Source organism: Rutilus rutilus, assembly GCF_951802725.1.
Source record: "Rutilus rutilus genome assembly, chromosome: 20".
Classification (NCBI taxonomy): Eukaryota; Metazoa; Chordata; class Actinopteri; order Cypriniformes; family Leuciscidae; genus Rutilus; species Rutilus rutilus.
The window spans coordinates 3,248,111-3,270,610 of NC_140225.1; the positions used below are offsets into that span (position 1 = coordinate 3,248,111).

At 36.6% G+C, this 22,500-nt stretch overlaps 1 protein-coding gene across 1 annotated transcript in view; it reads left to right on the forward strand.

Moving 5' to 3' along the window:
- Positions 1–4,855: 4,855 nt before the first annotated feature.
- golga4 (golgin A4) overlaps positions 4,856–22,500 on the forward strand; it is a 43,343-nt gene continuing 25,698 nt past the window's right edge. Inside the window, exons 1-10 of the mRNA XM_084392051.1 lie at positions 4,856–5,028; positions 7,221–7,295; positions 9,328–9,429; positions 14,834–14,902; positions 16,721–17,035; positions 19,356–19,403; positions 19,547–19,603; positions 21,058–21,156; positions 21,230–21,368; positions 21,459–21,655. Of these exons, the coding sequence (XP_084248177.1) occupies positions 4,960–5,028; positions 7,221–7,295; positions 9,328–9,429; positions 14,834–14,902; positions 16,721–17,035; positions 19,356–19,403; positions 19,547–19,603; positions 21,058–21,156; positions 21,230–21,368; positions 21,459–21,655 (1,170 nt within the window). The 5' untranslated portion in view covers positions 4,856–4,959. The remainder of the gene's footprint in view (positions 5,029–7,220; positions 7,296–9,327; positions 9,430–14,833; positions 14,903–16,720; positions 17,036–19,355; positions 19,404–19,546; positions 19,604–21,057; positions 21,157–21,229; positions 21,369–21,458; positions 21,656–22,500) is intronic.

Consider the following 22,500-nt stretch of genomic DNA (forward strand, 5'->3'; position numbering starts at 1 on the left):
AAATCTCCATTTATACCACATATTTTATGATTATAATTTTTTTTACATTTCCAAATCAAATTCCAAACTTACGTAGGCTAATGTTTCCTTTCAGTTTTTAAATTCAATTCATTTTAATTCAGTTTAAATAATTTCTAATCTGGAGTTAGATAACATAACTGTTGGACAATTAAATAACCTGGCTGCATCATATAGTAAACTAGAATTTTGCATCAACAAACTCAACTCATATAAATGAGAAGTAGTGCTCATGCAAAATTTGCCAGTATGATGTTGTGGGTGGTTGCTAGGGCGTTGCTATGCAGTTGCCAAGGTGTTCTGAGTGATTGCTAGAGTGTTGCTATGCAAAAAAAAAAAAAGCTCATGGTCTCTGCGATATTAACTCTGTCATATTTGGGTTTGGGGTTTATTCAGATCACTAACCCTGAATATAAACTTGCTTTAATAAGAAACAAAAGTGTGCTTGTGGTCTGGCCTGTTTTCTCCCCATATACAGTGTCAGTCACGGCGGGAACATCCGCCTGACAGCGGGACGATCGATTCACCTCAGAATAACGAGTCACCTCGAGATTTTCCCTGCTGAAACTGACACTTTGAATTGGATGAATATTTCATGTGCTCAGAAAAGAAGGTGATGAAAACAATGAATTATGTGAAAGGCCGTTTCCTTGAGGACACACGAAGGATCTTCTGTAAAAGGAGAGGGGGAAATTAAAGTGTTTTTGCTTGCAGATCAGGCTAACGATGCGCGTGCACTGGCGCGGAGAGGAGCAGACGCTTGCCATTCACTCTCTATGGGAGTCTCGCGCTGGGGATTGTGGGATTGATAGCATGGGGAGAGAATGTCAAAAAAAGTTCACGAATGTTCGACTTTGTGTAAATGAGAGGCGAAAAACGCGATGACGTCTGTCGTGAGTGTTTCGAAATCTGCTGATGGTGCCAGATTACTTAAATCACATTGCTACGTAGCCTATATTTACGATGCTTATTAATATTTATATAATTTTTAAAGTGTCATTAACCTAAAATACAAAATCAGCTATTCTATTAAAATTAGAATTTTGACTATATAGTTGATAATAATTGAATAACTGATGACAGACAAAGCAGAATCCCGGTAAAAGAGATTTATGTGAAAGGAAAAATTATTCTGTGACTTATTTACAGGCATATTAATATTTACATATTTAATTTCCCATATTTTAATCGAAGATATGTCATAATAGCAACACTAAATTGAATGATTTCACTCAACTAACCTATAGGTTTTAATGCAAGCAAATATGTCTGAAATGTACATCTAATGGAAATTCCTGAATAATAACCCCATTAATTTCAATAATTATTAAATTTAAAAACACTAGTAACAACATGTAATTGCTGAGATGAGATTTTGTGTCATCTATGGTCAGGAGAAACCCTGGTCATCTTATACTCTTTGCACAGTTTCATTGTATGTGTCTGGGTTAACACAATTGTATTGAATTTGCACTGTATATATTTGGGCGTTTTGCATTTTTCCTGTATTAAACTTGTTTATATGAAACTTTATTGGCTGTATTGTCATAATTTACACATAATTACACATAATTTACGCTTTATTTCCTCGCTGACTGGATGATACGCGAACATTGCATGTACAGTATGGTGGCCATGATGCTGTCCTAATCTCCCTTCTGTGAATGCTGCATTTATCAGATTTCTGACACAAATCTGCAGGAAATATGATTTAATGAACCCGTGTGTTATTAAACCCAGTGCTAGAGGTTTTACACGAACAATAACACAGCTGTGGCACCTCAGAGAAGCTGTGATGTCACATGATCACATCTCAAGGCTCAGAGAGGCTTATGTCACTCACAGAAATCACATCATGTACATATACATGTATGCTGCAGTTAAGATGCACGATGCCCTGCGGTTTCCTGAGGATGGATGTTATTTGGCATGGTGATTTCATTCTTTGAATATAAAGGGTCAAAGGTTGAATTAAGCAAAGCTGATGTGCTGATGCGCAGTTAATGCACACGACACATAGAGTATATGGGACACGAGTTTGAGGCTGGCTTGTGTCATGTTTCAATCCTCATTATTTCCCTCATATTTCCTTTCCTGTCCAATATAATATGATAGATGTTTATGATGAATAAACATGAATGACTATAATATGACTAACATGAATATATTACTATAGGGTAACTGATGAATGCATAAGTGCCTATTTGGTTGAAATGTTATTGTTTTTATTTATTTTTTGTATGAAGGTTATAACTTTAGGGGCGTAGCACAAGACCCTGGGCCCTATGCATAGGCAGTCCTGATGGGCCCCCATATCCCTCATTTTGTTTTCTTTCCTTCTCCTTTCCTTTCTTTTTTGGTGGCCTGATTTGGCTTTCTTTGAGAAAGACATTTCTACAGCAGAAGTTTGCGCTCCACCAGATGCTCAACTAACTAACATAAACAAAATGCATGCAGATGGACTAAACCATTTGGCACATTAGCAAGGGGTGGGACCGTGAGACCTTAGATATAGCCTTTACTTTTTTGTATACAAAATGTAGTCAGTCAATCAACCAAGTTATTCAGCCAATACACTAACTTTACATTTCATCTGACATTCATTATGAAATTTAATTAGGAAATTAAAATATCCAGGTAAAATAAAATATATTCCAGACTTTTCAAGGGCCCTCTCTCCCCTTGGGGCCCTGGTAATCAGTACTGGTTTTACCCCCCGTCCGACGCCCCTGACTTTAGGCACAGAAATCCTAACAGATTCTCTTTCAACTTTCAACTTCCATAATATGATGCATTTACGATAAACTTAACATGCTACAAAAATTAAAACGGTTAGGCCTACCTAAAAACTATAACATGATAATCTGTTGTCGAAACATTTGATACACAGAAAATAATCACATTATGCCGGAAATGAAATCTAGTATTCCTGGATCCAGCATTCTGAGCATGGTGCCTTCAGACATTGATGGATTGTTGTCTGTATACGGCCAGAAGGATGAGCACAGATCTGAAACCTGCTGATGATCATTGATCGCTCACGATGCTGGCACAGATCTCCACACTGATGTGCGTGGCATTATCTGCTCCAGGATGACTAATCAAACTCAGGTTATCTATGCAAAACACACTAATACTAAAACTGTCCTGTATACTTTTGGAACAAGGGACTGTTTTCTACAGGGCCGAAACCAGAATCAGAAAGATTTTCACTGGCTCATGCACAAATTTGGTTTGGTAACAGACGCTTCCAGTCTTCATAACACAGACATTACAGAAGAATAATATAATTTACAGGAAAAAAGTACAAAAAATATATGCAGTGAGGTATGAGTCTGTACAGGACGTTTAAATGTAAAAAAATATGAAGATCAAATAAGTTATAAACACTGTGCATTGAATATCACGGCAGGATATTGATATCGCACAGAAGGTTTATATTGTAAAATCACTTCAGGGAGAAACTTCCCTACAATGTTTAATATAGCGATTGATCAAAAAGAGATTATACCAGCGGCGACACCCTTGATGTAGCCTAATGTTTTTTTATTGTGTTCATAGACTTTATCAAAGATGCAATGGCTTTTATGGTTACAGTGAGCGCCCTCTAGAGCTTCTCAAGACTATGCGCAACATTGAGCTGTGCCTGTGAGACAAAAAGAGAGGAAAATCAGTTGCGATCTCGTTAACATCTCGATTGTTTCTCCTAGACGGCAATGAGAGCAAAACTGATGCTTTACAGCACAAGAAACAGTGAGCCACTGAACAGATCACGTGTGAATACTCAATACTTCTCATCCGTAAATAATGTGTTGTTTTTAATTGTACTGCAAACAGTAATCAAATATGTATGGCTCATTAGGCGGATGCTTTCCCGAAGTCAATTATACAATGCAGTTTCTACTGTGACAGTCTCTTTGGAGAAACATGTACAACTCCAGTAACTTCCCTTCTAGGGTTTGATTATCAACCCATATCTTTAACAATTATGACCTTTGACCCCTGATATGTGTAGCAGAGCACAGACTGAGTCCTAATGAAGACATTGGAAAATAATTAAAGACAGTTCAAACAAAGGTTATTTTTAATCATACGTAGTGTGATTTAATCATTTGTGCAGTAAGTGGTTTTACATGACAAAAACACAATAAAAAAAAAACCCACAAGCAACAGATCATTCATGCAAAATAAAATAAAAATACACTTTTATTTTGCTAAGAGGTTTATATGCACATTTACTTAGCTATTTCTATACAGTATGAAAGGTTCTTTTGTTGAAGTTTGGCTATTTCATCATTATGCAATTAAGTTTTTTAAACCCTATAGACAACATTTAATGCTAAATACTTGTAAAAAGGTTAATAAAATATAATCAACGGGGAAATTTTAACACGTCGAATCAGCGTGATGTCTTTAATAACATACAACAGAAAAATCTGTCTTTTTAATTATAAATGATAATGATTATTTTTTAATTCACATTTTATTGTATTTTGATCATAAGACCTCTTCAGAAATTTATCAATAATAATAATATATAATTACATATTTTAATTGACTATAAGTGTATTTTTATTATTTTTATTTAATGACTATTGTTTTTATTACCACAATATTACCATGGTGTTCTTTGAAAAACCCTGCAGTACCACATAAATACCCTGCTATATGAAGTTTAATAGCATGTTATATGTCAATGTTATCTATTTTAAGTGTCACACTGTCTGAATATGTTTATGTTCTTCTCAGTAACATTGATAGATGCAAGTTCAATAACTCACAATCGTCCTTTCTGAGCCTCTCGTGGACCCGTAGCTGTTCACTTTTTCCTCCACGTCAGCTGCATCTGCGCACTGCTCTCATCCACACATACATCAAGTTTTTTACCCTGGGAATCGGACAGTAAAATCTTTCCCGACGTGACAATTATCGCATGGAGTGATGTTTAAGAAACTGAAGCAGAAGGTGATAGTGGAGCAGTCGCCTCAGCGGAGCAGCGCGCAGGCGCAGGTCAGAGCACTTTACTCATGTAGCATGTATGCTAACAAAAACAAAACACAATATCAAGTATATACTACAAATATGCATTAGAACACACTTACTACCGTATTATATATTTAAATTACAATATAAGCTCTTTAAATATCTATTAAACTAGCGGATTGGTTATACACTAACAAAACAGTACCAAATATTGTACAGTACCTGAATGATTACCATGTTCATGGATCATGGTATTAACATGGTATTTCAATTAATGCTATGGTATTACCATGATGATGATACTCCGAGGATACTATGGTAGTTTTGATATATACATGGTACTGAATTTAATGTACTATGGTATTTTCATGGTACTCCAAGGTGCTTCTAATAATAATACCATGGTACTACCGTGGTACATGTCTTAATAGCATGGTAATACCCTGGTACTTTTTGGTATGTTGTTTTAAATGGGTGTCACAATGTTACCTGTACTATGGTACTGCCAGTATTTTTTGTGTATTGACCATGGTATAAAAGATAAGTTCTATAGTTAATATGATGACATTTAAGAGATTTTAGAGGCCATCAGAAGGTTTACATCATCAGATCAGTCGTTTTTCTACTTAATGAACCACAGCCCAACCTGACCTGTTAACCAGACCCGAGAGCACGTTTCCCTAAACAGACGCGCTACTGAAAGGTTAAACTAATACTTCAGTTGAAATTCAAGTCTGTCTGGTTTAATTGTTAAGCAACTTTATAAATAAAAATGATATAATAATAATAAAAAGACATGCCAGTGTCACATTTGACCCCAAATCTATTTATATCTATTAGTCTATTATTTCATTATTTTTCAAACATATTTCACACAGTTTATTTGTTTTTGCAGGATTTTTCTTACAATTAAGCACATTTAAACCTAAACATAAAACATTATTATTTTTTTAAGTTTAAAAATGTATAAGTATATAGTTTACATTGAAGTGTACGATCATGGTAGTGTTTGTTACACTTGAACAGAAGATGCAGGAGGATTTTCATTACATATTATAGTAATGAGTTTTTCTTTAGTACAATAATGGAAATTTGAGAGGGAAATATGCCTTATGGCGTAAATAATATCATATCAAATAATATCAAAAATATCTCAATGTCCCTTTAATTATTATTTTTTGACATTTTCTTCATACAGAATTTAATTTCTTATTTTCACTATTTAAATATGCCGTTTCTTTTGTGTTTGGCCTCTTGTGTCCACGCTGAAATCAGTGCAGTAAAAAACGCATGAAACAGATAGTCTTTTCTTACATGTAATGAAATGTAGGGCAGGGCTTGATTTTGTCGGTGGTTAAATCAAATATGATAATTGTCCGTGGGTTGTGGTTTGCTATTGGTCGATCATGTGAGTGACAGGTTGCCCCGCCCTCACATTAGTAAACACGTCATCAGAGAGGGGAAGTTAATTTGATTCAAGATTACAAGGGCATGTGAATTTAACAAAAAGAATGATGTGCAGTTGTGCACGGATCAATCATTTATAATAAATGTTTGATTTCATGTTGACTGTAAAGGGATATTTCACCGTTGGAAAGATGAATGTGTATTTAAATTGGGTCATTTATGTAGTAGAAATGTGAAATTATTTTAGAAGTTGGTGCCTTCTAGACTGAGAAAAGCCAGAAAATGTATTTTTGGCTCATGTGGATGAAAGACAACAAGTCCCAGAATGCACTTGCTTCGCTGTCCTACGAGGCCACGCCCAAGCCACGCCTACCGATTACAGAGGGCAGTATCGGAAGAAATGATACAGCTAGGCTACTAGTGACTCGAAACTGAAAAGACGGCGTTTTATCGTGAGATCCCCCTATGGGCGGGTTGAAGACATGCGGGATGAGCTCCTCCTACTGGCTGGAGTCTCTCGCCTCTGGACAAAAGAGCCTCTGATGACGATAAATTATGATTTTTGCGTCATCTGAGGTTTTTTTCCAGACACACAATACAGAAATCTCTCGTCTCAGGGGGACATGAGGGAGGGAAGCACGGTCACTCGAAAATACTACCGGGTTTCTACTGATACAAAGCTTAATGCTAATCGGTGAAGTATCCCTTTAAAGACAGTCTCCAGCTGTAGTCTCCTCTGTCTCTAATGTATTTGGTGCACTGCTAGTGATTATTGTGTCTTAATGTATAACGCACATGTCTGTGTCCAGCAGGTGAGTTCAGGAGAGAGGCGTACTCAACCCCCTGTCCCGTACCAAGATGCCCCGGCCTCCCCCAACGACAGAGAGGTAAGCGGACAAACGGACACAAAAGGCCTTCTTCTCATTGGTCAAGAGTGCATGTAAATGAGCAGCAAATGCTTCCATGTGCCAGATTATGCCCTTTAACTCTCCTGCACAGCATATCTCAATAAGAATACACAATATTGTCATAACACATGCTTTTCACAAGATTGCAGACACAATACATTTAACGAATGCCTTCAGGTCAGATCTGCTAATCGCTTCCCTTGAGTTTTGGTGTTGATCGGGATATGCAACGTGTCCAATACTAAAATTTAAGTATTTACTTTATAATTGTGTCCGTTTAAACCTAAGAAATGGCAAAGGTTTAGCTTGAAAAGTGCTATTTTTCATTAAAAATAAATTATACTTGGTTTAAATATGTAATATAAAGTGTCTAAATACTGGTTTAAGGTAATAAATTCTGTTTTAAATGAGATTTAATAATGTGTGAATTAAAAATGCTGGTTGAGTTAAACGATCTCTTGTTTTACAGAGAAGGTTGTGCAGAGATATAAAACCAGTCTGATAGTCTCCAGCTGGTTGGTTAACACATGACACGCTATTATTGTACTAATGCGGGCTATTAATAGTCTAGATGATTCGGTTTTGTCATTTCTGGACGGTGACATTAGACCCCCATTTGAAGCATGAATCTTTAAACATGGCAAATAATGACTTATGAATACACCTTAATGGACTTTCAGACACTCTGCTTGGTTTATCTTTGGGAGTTTCATCAAAGTAGCATGAGTCAAGTTACAATTTTTTGCTTTATTGATGTTATTGTCCTCGTTTATGAATCACAGCTCTAATAAAATGAAGCTTAGAGTGAAGTGTATCACCGTTTGCGGATGAACCGTTTTACCGACCAGTGAGCCGAGGGTTTGATTGAACTTTTCTCTCTCACATTTTCTGTTTGTATTTCTTTTGGAAATTTCCATCAGATCTCAGATTGAATTCCACATCATCTCAGCATTTCCAGGGCTCAACAATAAGGATATATATTTTTTTTTTTTTCACAAGCACTGTCAACATTTTCACTGGCCCTGCATATATTAATATATGCAAAAACCTAAATTGATGTCTGTCAGAATTTTTTTTTTCTAAATATTTAAATGTAAATACTTTATATAATATTTATTTTATTTAATAGTAATAATAATATATATATAACTTTATACAAATATATTTATTTATAAAGATTTATATGTATTAGTATTTTATAAATACTACTAGTATTTATAAATGATATAATAGCTATGCTAGTATTTATAAAGATTTATAATTATTTAAACATTTTATTTTTTATTAGATTTCACTATTATATTATGATTTTATCCCCCGGTTTCACAGTCAATGCTTAAGATAGTCCCAGACTAAATTGCAAATTTGAGCTGTTTTAACTAAAAGCAACATATCTTAACATATATCAGTGCCATTGTTTTGTCTCAAGATGCACACCAGTAATGTTCTTCTCTAAGACACGTTTATAAAAGCTACTTAAATGCCCTAATTGAACTAAGGCCTAATCCTGGCTTAATCTAAGCCCTGTCTGTGAAACCGGGACTATATGTTTTAATAAAAAATAAGTTTTGAGTTTTGAGACAAGTTTACCTTGGTGACATTTAATTTGACACACACAAAAGCTCATGTACATCATCAATAACTGTAAGATAAAGTACAAGACAAAGCAGCTTTGACCCATCCTTATTTTTGAGCCCTAATTTCTTCTGTGCCAAGACGGCTAGAATTACCTTTTTGATGTCTCTACTAATATATATATATATATATCATGCTTTGATGCCAATCATGAATTCAAAGACACAAAATCAGCCTTGGTAGCGACATCAAATAGTGTAAGTCTGCAGCCTCAGTGTGGATCCGCTGTCTCAATTCTCTTTCTGTTTCCACAGATGTCATTATCTCATGCTCTGGCTCTTTTTCCTGTCGTTTCACTCATTGTGTTGTTTTCTCATTGCTCTTCACTCCTTGGTCCCGTCATTAATGCATTGACTCGTATGGGGGGGTCGTTCAGCTGCTGGCTGGGATGATAGCAGAACCTGCTTTTCTCTCTGAGTATACTATCTTTGCTCTGGACCACTCAAAACGACCCAAAGCGGCCCAGGTGCCCAGTGCGGTGAGTCTGTCCTCACACATCGCCTCCTCTTCCTCACCCCTGGAGAAATACTACAAACCCCCCCCCCCCCCCCCCCCCCCCCCCTCCGTCCCTCTGTGATGCCTTTGGAGGTTATGGGCTAGAGGAGGCCGAGTAACCCCTGCTTGCAGCTTTTCTCACTGAGCGTTTCACTAGCCGCTCTGCATAACTCAAAGGCATCTCGCTCCTAACCCCTGCATCTAATATCTTGCGTTCCTCGTTAGGCCTGAGTGATTTGTGGGATGGCAGTTGCTTTTCTCCGTTTTTGTACCTCGGAATGGTTCCTCCTAGGGGTTGGGCGATATGACCGAATTCTTATTTCACAATATGTGACCCTGGATCACAAAACCCAGTCACGAGTCGCACAGGTTTATTTGTGGCAATATCCAACAATACATTGTATGGGTCAAAATGATCGATTTTTCTTTTATGCCAAAAATCATTGGGATATTAAGTAAAGATCACGATCCGTGAAGATATTTAGTAAATTTCCTACCGTAAATATATAAAACATTTATTTTTGTGAGTGAATGCAGCACAATCGTGAACATAAATGAACAACTTTAAAGGAGATTTTCTCAATGTTTCGATTTTTTTGCACCCTCAGATTCCAGATTTTCAATAGTTGTATCTCGAAATATTGCCATATCATAACAAACCATACATCAATGGAAAGCTTATTTATTCAGCTTTCATATGATGTATAAATCTCAGTGTCAAAAAATTGACCCATGTGACTCGTTTTGTGGTCCAGGGTCACATATGAGAAATTTTATTTCACGATAACGACATACATCACAATATAGTTATTTTGTGTTATTTTATCTCATTTGTTATTAAAAATAAGAATAAAAGAAGCAAGTTAAAAACAATAGGATGAATATGAATGAAGCAAATTAAGTTTATTATAATAAATAGGTTTATTTAACATGTAGTTAGAATTAGTACAGAAATTTAATAAATATAAAATGTAAATATACATTTATTCTTATTAAAACAAGTTTGAGAATTAAAAAAGTTATTCAGTCAAGAGCAGTAAGTTATTGTAGGTAGGTATATTAGGCTGCTGTCCCTTTAAGACCAAACGCACGGATCCATTATACTGATACACATCCGGTTTACACTTTCACTTGAGACATAACCAGCTGTGTTTGCATGAATACTGCACACGATGGGCATTTTTTTGACATAATTGCGTGTGTATTCGACCGTTCAAGCGCAATAAGACGTGAAAGAGAACTGAATTCGCGATCGCATGCTGAGAGACGTGGCTTTACGCGCATTTTGAACATCAAGATCTCCTTATATTCTCATTCATGCATTTATTTCATCACTCTGAAGGGTCAATAGTGCGATATATTTACACACCGCGATATACAAGATGTAGTAAAATCTCGAATTTTAGACATTTTATACCGTGGTAACGATATATATCGTCATACCGCCCATCCCTAGTTCCTCTAATTTGGCATCTCCAGGAATGAATGTTATTCCCGTAGTGATAGAAATTGCCATGGATTCCCTGTCCCTTTCCCTAAGTAGTATCCTGACAGATTCCCCTCGGTTAGACAGTGTTGAATGTTCCCTTGCTGTTCCCTGAGAGTTCTTGTGATTTCCTTACAAAAACATTCAGATTCTTTGTTTAAAGGTTTTGTGCTTCTAAACTTGGATTACTGAAGGTCCTCTCGCATGACTTGCGCCAGCATTTCCCAGTGCACGTTTTAGTTATTTTACTCTTATTAAAATATTTTTTGATTTTGAAACTGACACAAGGGGGATCTAACGGTTATGTTAATTGGCTAAGTAATGTAATATAAAATATAATAATCTAATCTAATGATAATAAAAACAATTTAAATCATAATAATAATGTGTTTTTATACTTAAGGCGAGACACGGCAGGCAAAAACATCGTTTTTTTTTTTACTGGTCAATTTTGAGATTTTGGGATATTTGTTTTCAATAACATGTCTTCTTTCAGACTTGTGGTGAAAAAAAGTCTGAAATACACATTTAGGTCTTTATTTTACTACACTTTGTCTGTTTGCGTCTGTAGATTTCTCATAAATTCAACAAAAGTTGGCGTTCTTAATCCAACATGCTGCTCCGCGAACGCTGTCTGCTCCCTGTCATCACACACACCGTTAGAAAGCTCTCTCTCTCCTGTACAATGCTGTCGGATCCAAATATGGTCATTTCCTTTTTATCAGCAACCAATCGTGAAAGTAAAAGGGCTGAATGCGCAATCTCATTGGCTGATCATAAATCTTTAAAGCCCGTTTTCTCAAAATGACTTTTCTCTCATTCTCCAAGTCCGAAATCTCCACTTCAGTAGCACCTATATACACCAACCTTTCCAGTCTTGTACCTAGTTATATTATGAAGACATTTACAGAGGGATTTGTAAATATATTATTCCTCGCCTGATTTACATAACATTTTATTCCAAAAAAAATGGCGAAAATAATTTTTTTAAGGCTATTGACAGTATTTTCTGATTTACAGGATAACAAAAGTAGATATCCATAAATCCCTCTGTCATTTTTTTTTCCCATCTAATATGTGAACACAATGAAAAAATAATTTTTAACCTGCCGTTATCCAATACTCAGATTTCGTTTTTTTAAATATATGCAAATTAGCACATGTTTAATTAGATATTGCCTAATTTGCATATTTAAACATTCAATTACAGAAAACTTGTAATACATTTTGTTCTCATCTTAATGTAGGTAATCAACTGGGAAAGTTTCATGGTGATATCTGCTAGTTAAAAATTTTACCCTATTCACCTGTAGTGTCTCGCCTTAAGGCCTGGTAACTTTGCCTGGTAACGGCTTGCTCTTTCCACTACAGTTATTGTGTCTGTGGAGACTCAGAGGCTCAGCTCTTGACAGAAGGATTTGCTCATTATCTCTAGATACAGATAATCCCTCCACATGCACCTGAGCACATTACACACACATCAGCTGACGTACAGCACCGCCAATCAGATCCAACACACTGCTCATGTGATCTGGTGGATTATTAGCCACAGCATGTTCATCAGGTAGAAATAGACAAAAGGATTATGCAATTCTGTGATATATTTCAGAATATTCTGATGGGTAAAGTGGTCTTAATTTTGTGTTTCTGCATAATGGGAGTTATATGAAATGTTTAAGGGTGTATTTTGTATCTGCACCAAATTAGTTATATAAATCTCAATTGGGCCTAATCTGATTAAGCAGAGACTCTGTGATGTTTGTTAGAAAACTTTGCATTGCTTTTTTCCTTCAGCATTGCAACAAACTGTGTTTTTTTTTTTTTACATGATTAGAGAATAAATGCTATAATAAAGGTTAAAATGCCCCTGCAAATCAATTCTAGGGACAAATATTGTGTTAAAAAGTCAATTTCTGACGCTGTTATTTGTAGTATTGTTTATTAATTTGTCCTTGAATTGATTCTGTATTGTACAGCAATATTATAGATCGGTGCAATGATAACTGCATAAATAAATATAATGCTGGTGTTGTTAGAGATTGTGCTTATAATGTGACATAACATAATCAAAGTCTCCCTGGCCTTCATTGGCATATGCAAATGTGTTTAGTTCTTCCCTCTGTAAACTGGAAGTGTTTATTGCTAAACTTGTGTATAATGTTCTGAAGGACACTTGTGGTTTGAGTGTCCTTGTTTTAGGCTATCAAAGTGAAAAAAAAATGCCTGATAATGCTGTGCTTTATTACTTTTGGCCTGAAGTGTGTAGGGATTGCAGAAAGTGCGCTTCAGTTGTTGATTTTAATGTAAATACGTCTAGCTTTGACCTTTAACCTGCAGCAAAATGCCGTTTCCAGCATATTGCATTTTAAGAGGAAATTTAAACCCATCTTTCTGAGGTCACAGAGGTCCAGACTTTGGTAAATCTTTCATATTATTATGATTTATGCATTATGTTTTTCTTCCATTTCAAATTTTATGCAGTCTTACTATATTTTATGTCAGACTATATGATATGCGTTTTAGCTAAAACTGGGACAGCATTGATTGGGCGTTTAACAGCACAAGTTCAAAAAATAAACTTTAAAGGGTTAGTTCACCCAAAAATGAAAATTCTGTCAGTAATTACTCACCCTCATGTTGTTCCAACCATGTAAGTCTTTCGTTCATCTTTGGAACACAAATTAAGATATTTTTGATGAAATCTGACAGAATTTTGACTCCTCCATAGGCTTCCAGTGTGACCGAAACTCACCGGCCCAGAATAGTTATTAAAACATCGTTAAAATAGTCCAAGTAACTACAGTGGCACTACATTAAGTTTATCATGCGACGAGAATACTTTTTGTGCGCAAAAACAAACAAAAATAACGACTTTATTCCACTTTTCATTTCCTTCTCTCTGGGCCTTGTAGTGTTTTTGCGCTGCGCGTCTGTGTTGCACGTCATCACGCAACACACACATGACCGGCGTCGGCCAATAGTGAGCCTACGTGGTGACGTGTAACACAGACGCGCTGCGCAAAAACACTACGCAAACCAACTAGAGGTCCAGAGAGAAGGAAATGAATAGTGGAATAAAGTCGTTATTTTTGTTTGTTTTTGCGCACAAAAAGTATTCTCGTCGCTTGATATACTTAAGATTGAGCCACTGGAGTCACTTGGACTATATTAACGATCTCTTTAATAACTTTTCTGGGCCAGCAAGTTTCGGTCACATAGAAGCCTATGGAGGAGTGAAACATGGCTCAGATTTCATCAAAAATATCTTAATTTGTGTTCTGAAGATGAACGAAGGTCTTACGGGGTTGGAACAACATGAGGGTGAGTAATTACTGACAGAATTTTAATTTTTGGGTGAACTAACCCTTTAATGTTGCCAATGTTACGCCTAAAAAAGGAATAGTTATACAGTGTGCAGCTTTAGATTTTGTTAACCTGTTCATGTTTAAAAAAACGTTCATTTCTGAAGGTACAATAGTGTGAGATTTGTATACATTCATGTCCATGAACACAAACAGAGGAACATTACCCATGACTTGTTTCATCTACCTCAGGGAGAACGCTGTGGCCGTCTAACTCCTGCACACGCTCTCCTCTAGTGGGTTTGGACCGTTTGCCGTTGACAAAGCCTCTAGTGTAGTGCTGCTGTGTTTAACTCCTTGTTTGTTTAACGCAGTAGTTATGCTGTCTATGTTTGTATTTAACCCCTGTGTTAATCTCCGAGTTTGCATGAGGTTAAGGTGGGTGTAACCAGAAGCCCCTGCATTTCTCGTAGCAAAAACTAATATTGCTCCCAGAGTAATCGGGGTGCAGCACGATGGCTGGAGGAATACTAACCGGGCCTAAAGCTGAGCGGCGAGACACTGTTTCACTCATGTTTGTTGGTTCTGTTCTGGTGCAGAGCGTCGCTAAAGCAGCCGGGAGCTCTCCGAGAGGCAGTGTGAACGGGGATGGAGTCGCTTATCCTCAGGCAAGTGACAGTCTATGTATGTATGTATGAATGAGGCATTTATATAGCGCTTTCATATGTACACCCATGGCGCTGTACAATCATAGAAGGGGATCTCTCCTCAACCAACACCAGTATAGTGCATGTGTTTTAATGTGTAATTCACATAAGCCCCTTTCACACAGCGCGTTGATCCTGGGAAATTGCCGTAAAATTGCTAGAGTGCCTTCTGTGTGAACGCAAACACGTCCCGGGATTGATGCCGGGATCGATGCCGGGATGGGGACCTAGTAACAATGCCGGGATCAGTCCCGGAACGCACCCTGTGTGAACAAAAGCCAGGACCAATGCCGTAAGGGGTGTGTCGTAGTGATGACGCACGTGCCATCGCACAGGCCTTTCTACAGCCTATGGGGAACGAGCCACTCGGAAAACCCAGTGACGCTACTGGGGAGTATGGACTCGTCTTCGTGTAGAAATGACGAAGAGTTATCAGCAGAACTGACACCTGACAGGAGTTATCACATCCTGACGTCACGTGTCTTTACGGGATCTTTGAAATCACTGGCAGTGTGAATGAACCAAAATCAAACGATCCCGGGACACATTATCCGTGTATTTTCCGGAATCTCTGTGTGAAAGGGGCTATAGTGTTTGCTGATTTTTCTGAAATAAGTTTGACAGCAAAGTCATTTTTAATGAAAGAAATGAATACTTTGATTCAGTAAAGGTAGGGTATGGGATTTGCAAAACGGCCGGCAGATTTTGAAAATACACAACTCAAATGGTCCCACCTTCTGTCCTCCAACGCTGGCCCTGACTCCACCCATTCGAAGAACATGGGAGAGGGATGGGGGGAGGGGGGTATGGTACGACCGTTTGATTGACGAACTTACCGTCCAATGATTCTAGGTGGTCTTGGAAATGATTGGCTGGAGTTTTTCGAGTCCTGCCCGTTCCACAGATGATTAAATTGCTTAATTTTCATTTCAGTGCTTCTAACTCAGTGGCTGTAAGTGGGTTAGGAATAGGATTTCAAGTGATTTTGAAAAAATTGACAAAAAAGAGAATCACGTACCCCACCTTTAAACGGATCAAAAGTGATAGTGAAGACAATTATAATATTATTAAAATTCAAGTTAATGCTGTTTTTCTGAACTTTCTATTCATCAGAGAATCCTGATTTTTTTTTATTATGGTTTCCTCAAAAATATACAGCAGCACAACTGTTTTCAACACTGATAATAATAATAATCATCAATGTTAATTGAGCATCAAATCATCATACTAGAATGATTTCTGAAGGATCATGTGTCACTGAAGACTGGAGTAATGATGCTGAAAATACAGCTTTGCATCACATAAATTACATTTTAAAATATATTCACATAGAAAACAGTTATTTTAAATGGTAATAATATTTCACAATATTACTATTTTTAATAGTAATTTTTAATTTAATTTTTAATCTGTATTTTTTAATCAAATGACTTCAGCCTCGGTGAGTGTAAGACACTTTTTTTTTTTTTTAACTTTTGAACGATTAGTGCACACACACAGTACTGTGTGAAAGTCACTAAAGCAAAAGGTATACAGTAAATTTGTCTTAAAACAAATATTTTTGTAAAGCATGACTTTTGCACAGTGCTGTATATGTGTCACGGACATTGCTCCCTTTTTCAGCACTTCACATTTTGAGTGTCATTGTTGTATAATTGTCATTGGATTTCAGTTGGGTATTGTTGTCATTTTTTTGTACTAGGCCTGATTAAAGTTTGAATCTGATCTTAAATAGGGTCTACTTATTTTTCTGAAATGTTTGTATGGCTTGTCCTCCAGAAAGAGGAGCCTCAGTCTCTGACCCAGAAGCTGCAGCAGAAGGTGTCGTCCATGGAGTCTTTGCTCCGGGGTTCGGGTCGCAGTGAAGGGCTCTTCCGCTCCAGCTCACGGGACAGTCTGGTTAGAAGCTCCTCCAGAGAATCCCTCACGCTCACGGGAGAGAATGACGCCCCGGCGTACGACCCTCCGTCAGACATCGAGAGCGAGGCGGAAGATTCGCCCGGCAGCGTCGAGAGTCTGTCTAAAGAGCAGCTCTTGAACCGCCTGCACAGGGTGGAGAGAAGCCTCGGGAATTACAGGGGGAAATACTCCGAGGTGAGCGGACTCAGTGTAAACATTTCAGGCTGATCCAATCGCTCGTGATCAGACTGTTTGTTGATTTAATTTTTCCAGTTATGATCAGTTTTGCAGGGATTTTCAAGGGGAGTGCCTCAGATTACATATATGTGACCCTGGACCACAAAACCAGTCACATTTCAGTGAGATTTATAAAATATACATCATCATCAGCTGAATAAATAAGCTTTCCATTGATGTGTGGTTTGTTAGGATAGGACAATATTTGGTAGAGATACGACTATTTGAAAATCTGGAATCTGAAGGTGCAAAAATATCGAAACATTGAGAAAATCTCCTTTAAAGTTGTTCATTTATGTTGGCGATTGTGCCGCATTCACTCACAAAAATAAATGTTTTATATATTTACGGTAGGAAATTTACAAAATATCTTCATGGAACATGATCTTTACTTTAATATCCTAATGATATTTGGCATAAAAGAAAAATCGATAATTTTGGCCCATATAATGTATTGTTGGCTCTTGCCACAAATAAACCCATGTGACTGATTCTGTGATCCAGGGGCACATATTACTTCTGCAAGTAGTCAGATGCAGAAGTTTAAACTTTTGTTTTGCCACGTATATATTTTTTTACGTATGTGCCTCTGAACACCTCAGGCCACAAAATGCACACTTTTTTTTGTCATTTCATGTAAAATTAGCATTTTATTTGTTTAAAAGTAACTATTTCTGATTAATATTTATATTTATTACATTTATGATCTCACTGGGTGCCATCATGTGCACATTACATACATGCATCTCAAAGTCATTTTTCATGATTTTGGAAACATGCCTAATATTATTGCGTTATGAAAGGTTTAATTATGATTGTTAATTATGTAAGCGTGCACCAGAGCGAGCAGTGCGTTAATGTGTGTCAGTGTGTTCCTGTGGAGTCAGATTTCGTCTAGTCAGTCTGTCATCTGTATAACAGTTCTGCTCCAGGCGTTTTTAATAAGGTTTTAAATTATGTATGTTGGAGACTGACACATCAAATATTGTTGTTACAACCCGATTTCAGGCTGTTACTACATGCTTCTAGTATTGTTGAGCATCTAATTCAAAATGTTTCTTTCTAAATTACTTGTCATATATTGTGTTCATTCAAAGCGGCATATAGTGCACTTTTCCAGGGATAATTCCCCTAAATCATGCTTACTTGAGATGGAAACTGCAATCTTTGTACGCCATCAGTGCCTGTTCCAGGAGTAGTATTATTGCTCATTGGGTATGTGAACAAACCGTTGGCCAGTTGCGATGCTCTTAAAATGGTCAAATATTGGTGGATTTATTGGCCTGGTAGCAAATCTAAGGCTCTCCCATTCCTGATGCATTTGGTTAAATGCAAATTAAAGCACAAACGCACGTTGAATATAAAAGGCTTCGTGCTTCAAGGAAAGCTCTTTGGCTCATTTGTAATCCCTGCATTTCCTCTGCTGTAAGATGTGTCCTGAGATAATCGCCAAGTAATAGATCAATAAACTCTGCGGTATGAACATGCGTTGCATATTGTTAAACTCTAATTAAGAGATTATTTGAACAAGTCTGTTTTGTTCAAGAAGAGCTCAGCCCTCTAGTACAGACTATGCATACTAAACATGACCGCCTCAGTCGAACAGATATCTGAGATAAGACAGTGAGAGGGTTATTAACGGTTAGTCATTTTTAATTTGCCAAAATTAGTTTTAAATGAGCTTTAAAAATAAGACAACCATCTGACTGCAAAAACAAATACAGTATTAGAATGATTTCTGAAGGATCATGTGACTCTGAAGACTGGAGTGATGATGCTGAAAATACAGCTTTGATCGCAGGAATAAATTATATTTTAAAGTATATTAAAATAGAAAACCATTTTTTTTTATTGGAATAATATTTAACAATATTACTGTTTTTTTCTGTATTTTTGATCAAATAAATGCAGGCTTGATGAGCATAACATTTTAAACTAATATTTCCAAACTTTTGACCACTACTGTGTGTATATATATATATATGTGTATAATATATATGTGTATATATATATATATGTGTGTATATATATATATGTGTATAATATATATGTGTATATATATATATATGTGTGTATATATATGTATGACCTACAACTAGTCGACAAAGCATTGACTAGTGGCAGAACTAATCAAGATGGACATGTATGATCCCTGAGATGTTTCTGATCCCAGTCCTGATCAGATCATGTGATCCTGCACAGAATTCCTGATTTGGGAATGGGACAGTTTGTTCATTGTCACTTGCCTGATATATTCTTCCTCCTTCTCTTCTCTCAGTTGGTAACAGCCTACAGAACCGTACAGCGGGATAAAGAGAAAACTCAGGTAATTTCATATTCAGCCGATGCCGCAGAATTAATGACTGTGGTTTTCCTCGCAGCTCGAGGGATGTTTTCCTAATGTTTTTCCTTTAATGAGTTGCTGTATTTGTGCTGTCTGTCATTCATCTCTGTCTGTGTGTCTCTCAGGCCATCCTCAGCCAGAGTCAAGATAAAGCCCTGAGAAGAATAGGAGAGCTCAGGGAGGTTCGTCTTTTGCCTCTGGCTCACACATTAATTCTTCATCACAGGCTCTACCGTCGATGTTTTTCCACTTCTGATATCTCTATTACTTAAAGACAGCATTCGTAATGCAGCTAACGTCTGTAATGTGGCATGTTTCAGAGACATTTCAGGATTTTGTCTCTCTGGGTTTGATTTGATCAAGATAATACATCAAATATTTAATATACTCTAGTGTTCAAACATTTGGGCTCAGTAAGATGTTTTTTTATTTAAAAAAAAGAAATTAATACTTTATTCAGCATGGATACATTCAATTTGATCAAAAGTGACAGTAAAGAAGACACATACAATGTTCCTATCTATATATATATATATATATATCTATATCTATATCTATATATATATTTCAAATAAAGGCTGTTCTTTTGAATTTTCAATCAAAGAATCCTGAAAAAACGGTGTCACAGTTTCCACAAAAATATTAAGCCGCTTTTATAACTGTTTTCAACATTGATGACAATCATAAATGTTTCTTAAGCAGCAAATCATCATATTAGAATGATTTCTGAAGGATCATGTGACACTGAAGACTGGAGTAATGATGCTGAAAATTCAGCTTTGACCACAGGAATAAATTATATTTTAAAATATATTAAAATAGAAAAAACATTATTTTAAATTGGAATAATATTTAACAATATTACAGTTTTTTTTCTGTATTTTTGATCAAATAAATGCAGCCTTGATGAGCATAACATAACATTTTAAACAGTAATATTTCCAAACTTTTGACCACTACTGTAAACATATATTCTAGGTCTGGGCAACGATTAATCGCGATAAATCACATCCGAAATAAAAGTTTGTGTTTACATCATATATGTGTGTGTACTGTGTATAATTATTTTGTATATATATAAATACACACATATGCATGTATATATATATAAAAAAAAAAAAGCATGTATGTACTGTATATATATTTATACATAATTCATATTATACATAAATATAAAGATTTTATATATAAATAACAAATCTTTCTTAAATATATACATGCATATATATATATATATATATATATATATATACACAAAATAATTATACATAGCACACACACACATATATTGTAAACACAAACTTTTATTTTGGATGCGATATTAATTGTTGCTCAGCCCTAATTATATTCAAATAGAAAACAGTTATTTTAAATTGCATTAATATTTCACAACATTACTGATTTTACTGTATTTTTGGTCAAATAAATGCAGCCTTAGTGAGCAGAAGAGACTTCCAAAAACATAAAAATATATAAATTATTTATTTTTTCTATATTGAAATGATTTAATGTGCTTATTTATCCTGATTTAACTGCCAATTCCCAAGTATGAGATCATCAAAACTCAAAAGTAGCGAAAATGCCAATAGAATTGTGAGCTCTTGATATGACGGCGAGCCTCATCTCTCCTCCTCAGGAGCTCCAGATGGACCAGCAGACCAAGAAACACCTGCAGGAGGAGTTTGATGCTGCGCTCGAGGAGAAGGACCAGATGATCACTGTGCTGCAGACTCAAGTACGCCTTTCTTTTCTACTGCTCGAGTCATTCCCATGTTAACGGAGGTGATACTGAAGCTGTTTGTCTTCAGGTGTCTCTCTTGAAGAAACGACTACAGGCGCCGGGAGGAATGGTGTCGCCAGAGCTTGAGACGTCTCAGTCCACGGATGCGGTTGACGCGACCTCTGACCCTCAGAGCCCCTCGAAAGACGACAGCGTGACTAACACAGGTGTGTGCAGACTCTCTAGTGCACATTTAACATGTTTCTACACAAAAGTTGTCTTGAACCTGTTTGTTTGTCTTCTGTGTGTGTGTCCAGCAGAGGGCAGCGGAGAGCCGGGCGGCACGGTGGACCTTGAGTTGCTTCAGAAGCGAATCAAAAGGCAAGAGAGTCTCCTGCAGAGATGCAAAGAGATGATTCGCTCCAGTAAAGAGCGCTCCGCGCAGCTGGGCAGCGAGAACGAGGTTTTACAGCAGCAGCTGCAGGAGAGGCTGCAAGAGCTTGAGAAAATCAAGGTATAGAAAAACAAAATGACACACACATTTTTAATTTATTTAATTTTTTACTTTATTCACACGTGTTTTTTTTTTCATACATGATTTTTTTTCATACATTGTTTATTTATTTTATTTTATTCATACACGTTTATTTGATTTATTTTTGTTTTGATTTTATTCATACATTATTATTTTATTTTTTTTATATATATATATATTATTTAATGTGTGTGTGTGTGTGTACCTACAGTACTTAACTATATTTTGGGGACAAATTTGTACCCAGAAGTGACCAAAACTTGACAAAATCTCCGAAAACCTCCCGTTCTCAATTGTAAATCTAGTATAAAATAAAGTATTTAAAGTTTTTTTTTAAAATGTAAAAATGCAGAAAGTTTGGTGTGATGGGTAGGTTAGGGGTCGGGTTAGTGTGTGTGTGTGTGAGGGGTAGGTTAGGGGTCGTGTGTGTGTGTGTGTGATGGGTAGGTTAGGGGTAGGGCTAGTGTAAGGGGACAGAGTATACAGTTTGTACAGTATAAAAACTATGGAATGTCCCCATTTAGAAAACGTGTGTGTGTTTTTGTGTGTGTGTGTGTGTGTGTGTGTGTGTGTGTGTTGGAGAGGTAGCGGGTGGAGTGCCGAGAGTGTGTTTCCTGTTGATGTGATGCGTTTGTGCTGTGTGTGGGAACGGTGCTCAGCGGAGACGATGAGAGCAGAGGTTAACAGCTCACCCCGCCCTGCCTCAAACAGCGTACGGACACACCGTCACACTCACTCACACTAAAACACACCAGCTGACGCTCAACTCAGTGATTTACTCGTCTTTGCTTTACTTGACCATTAAATCATTTCGGATTTATGTG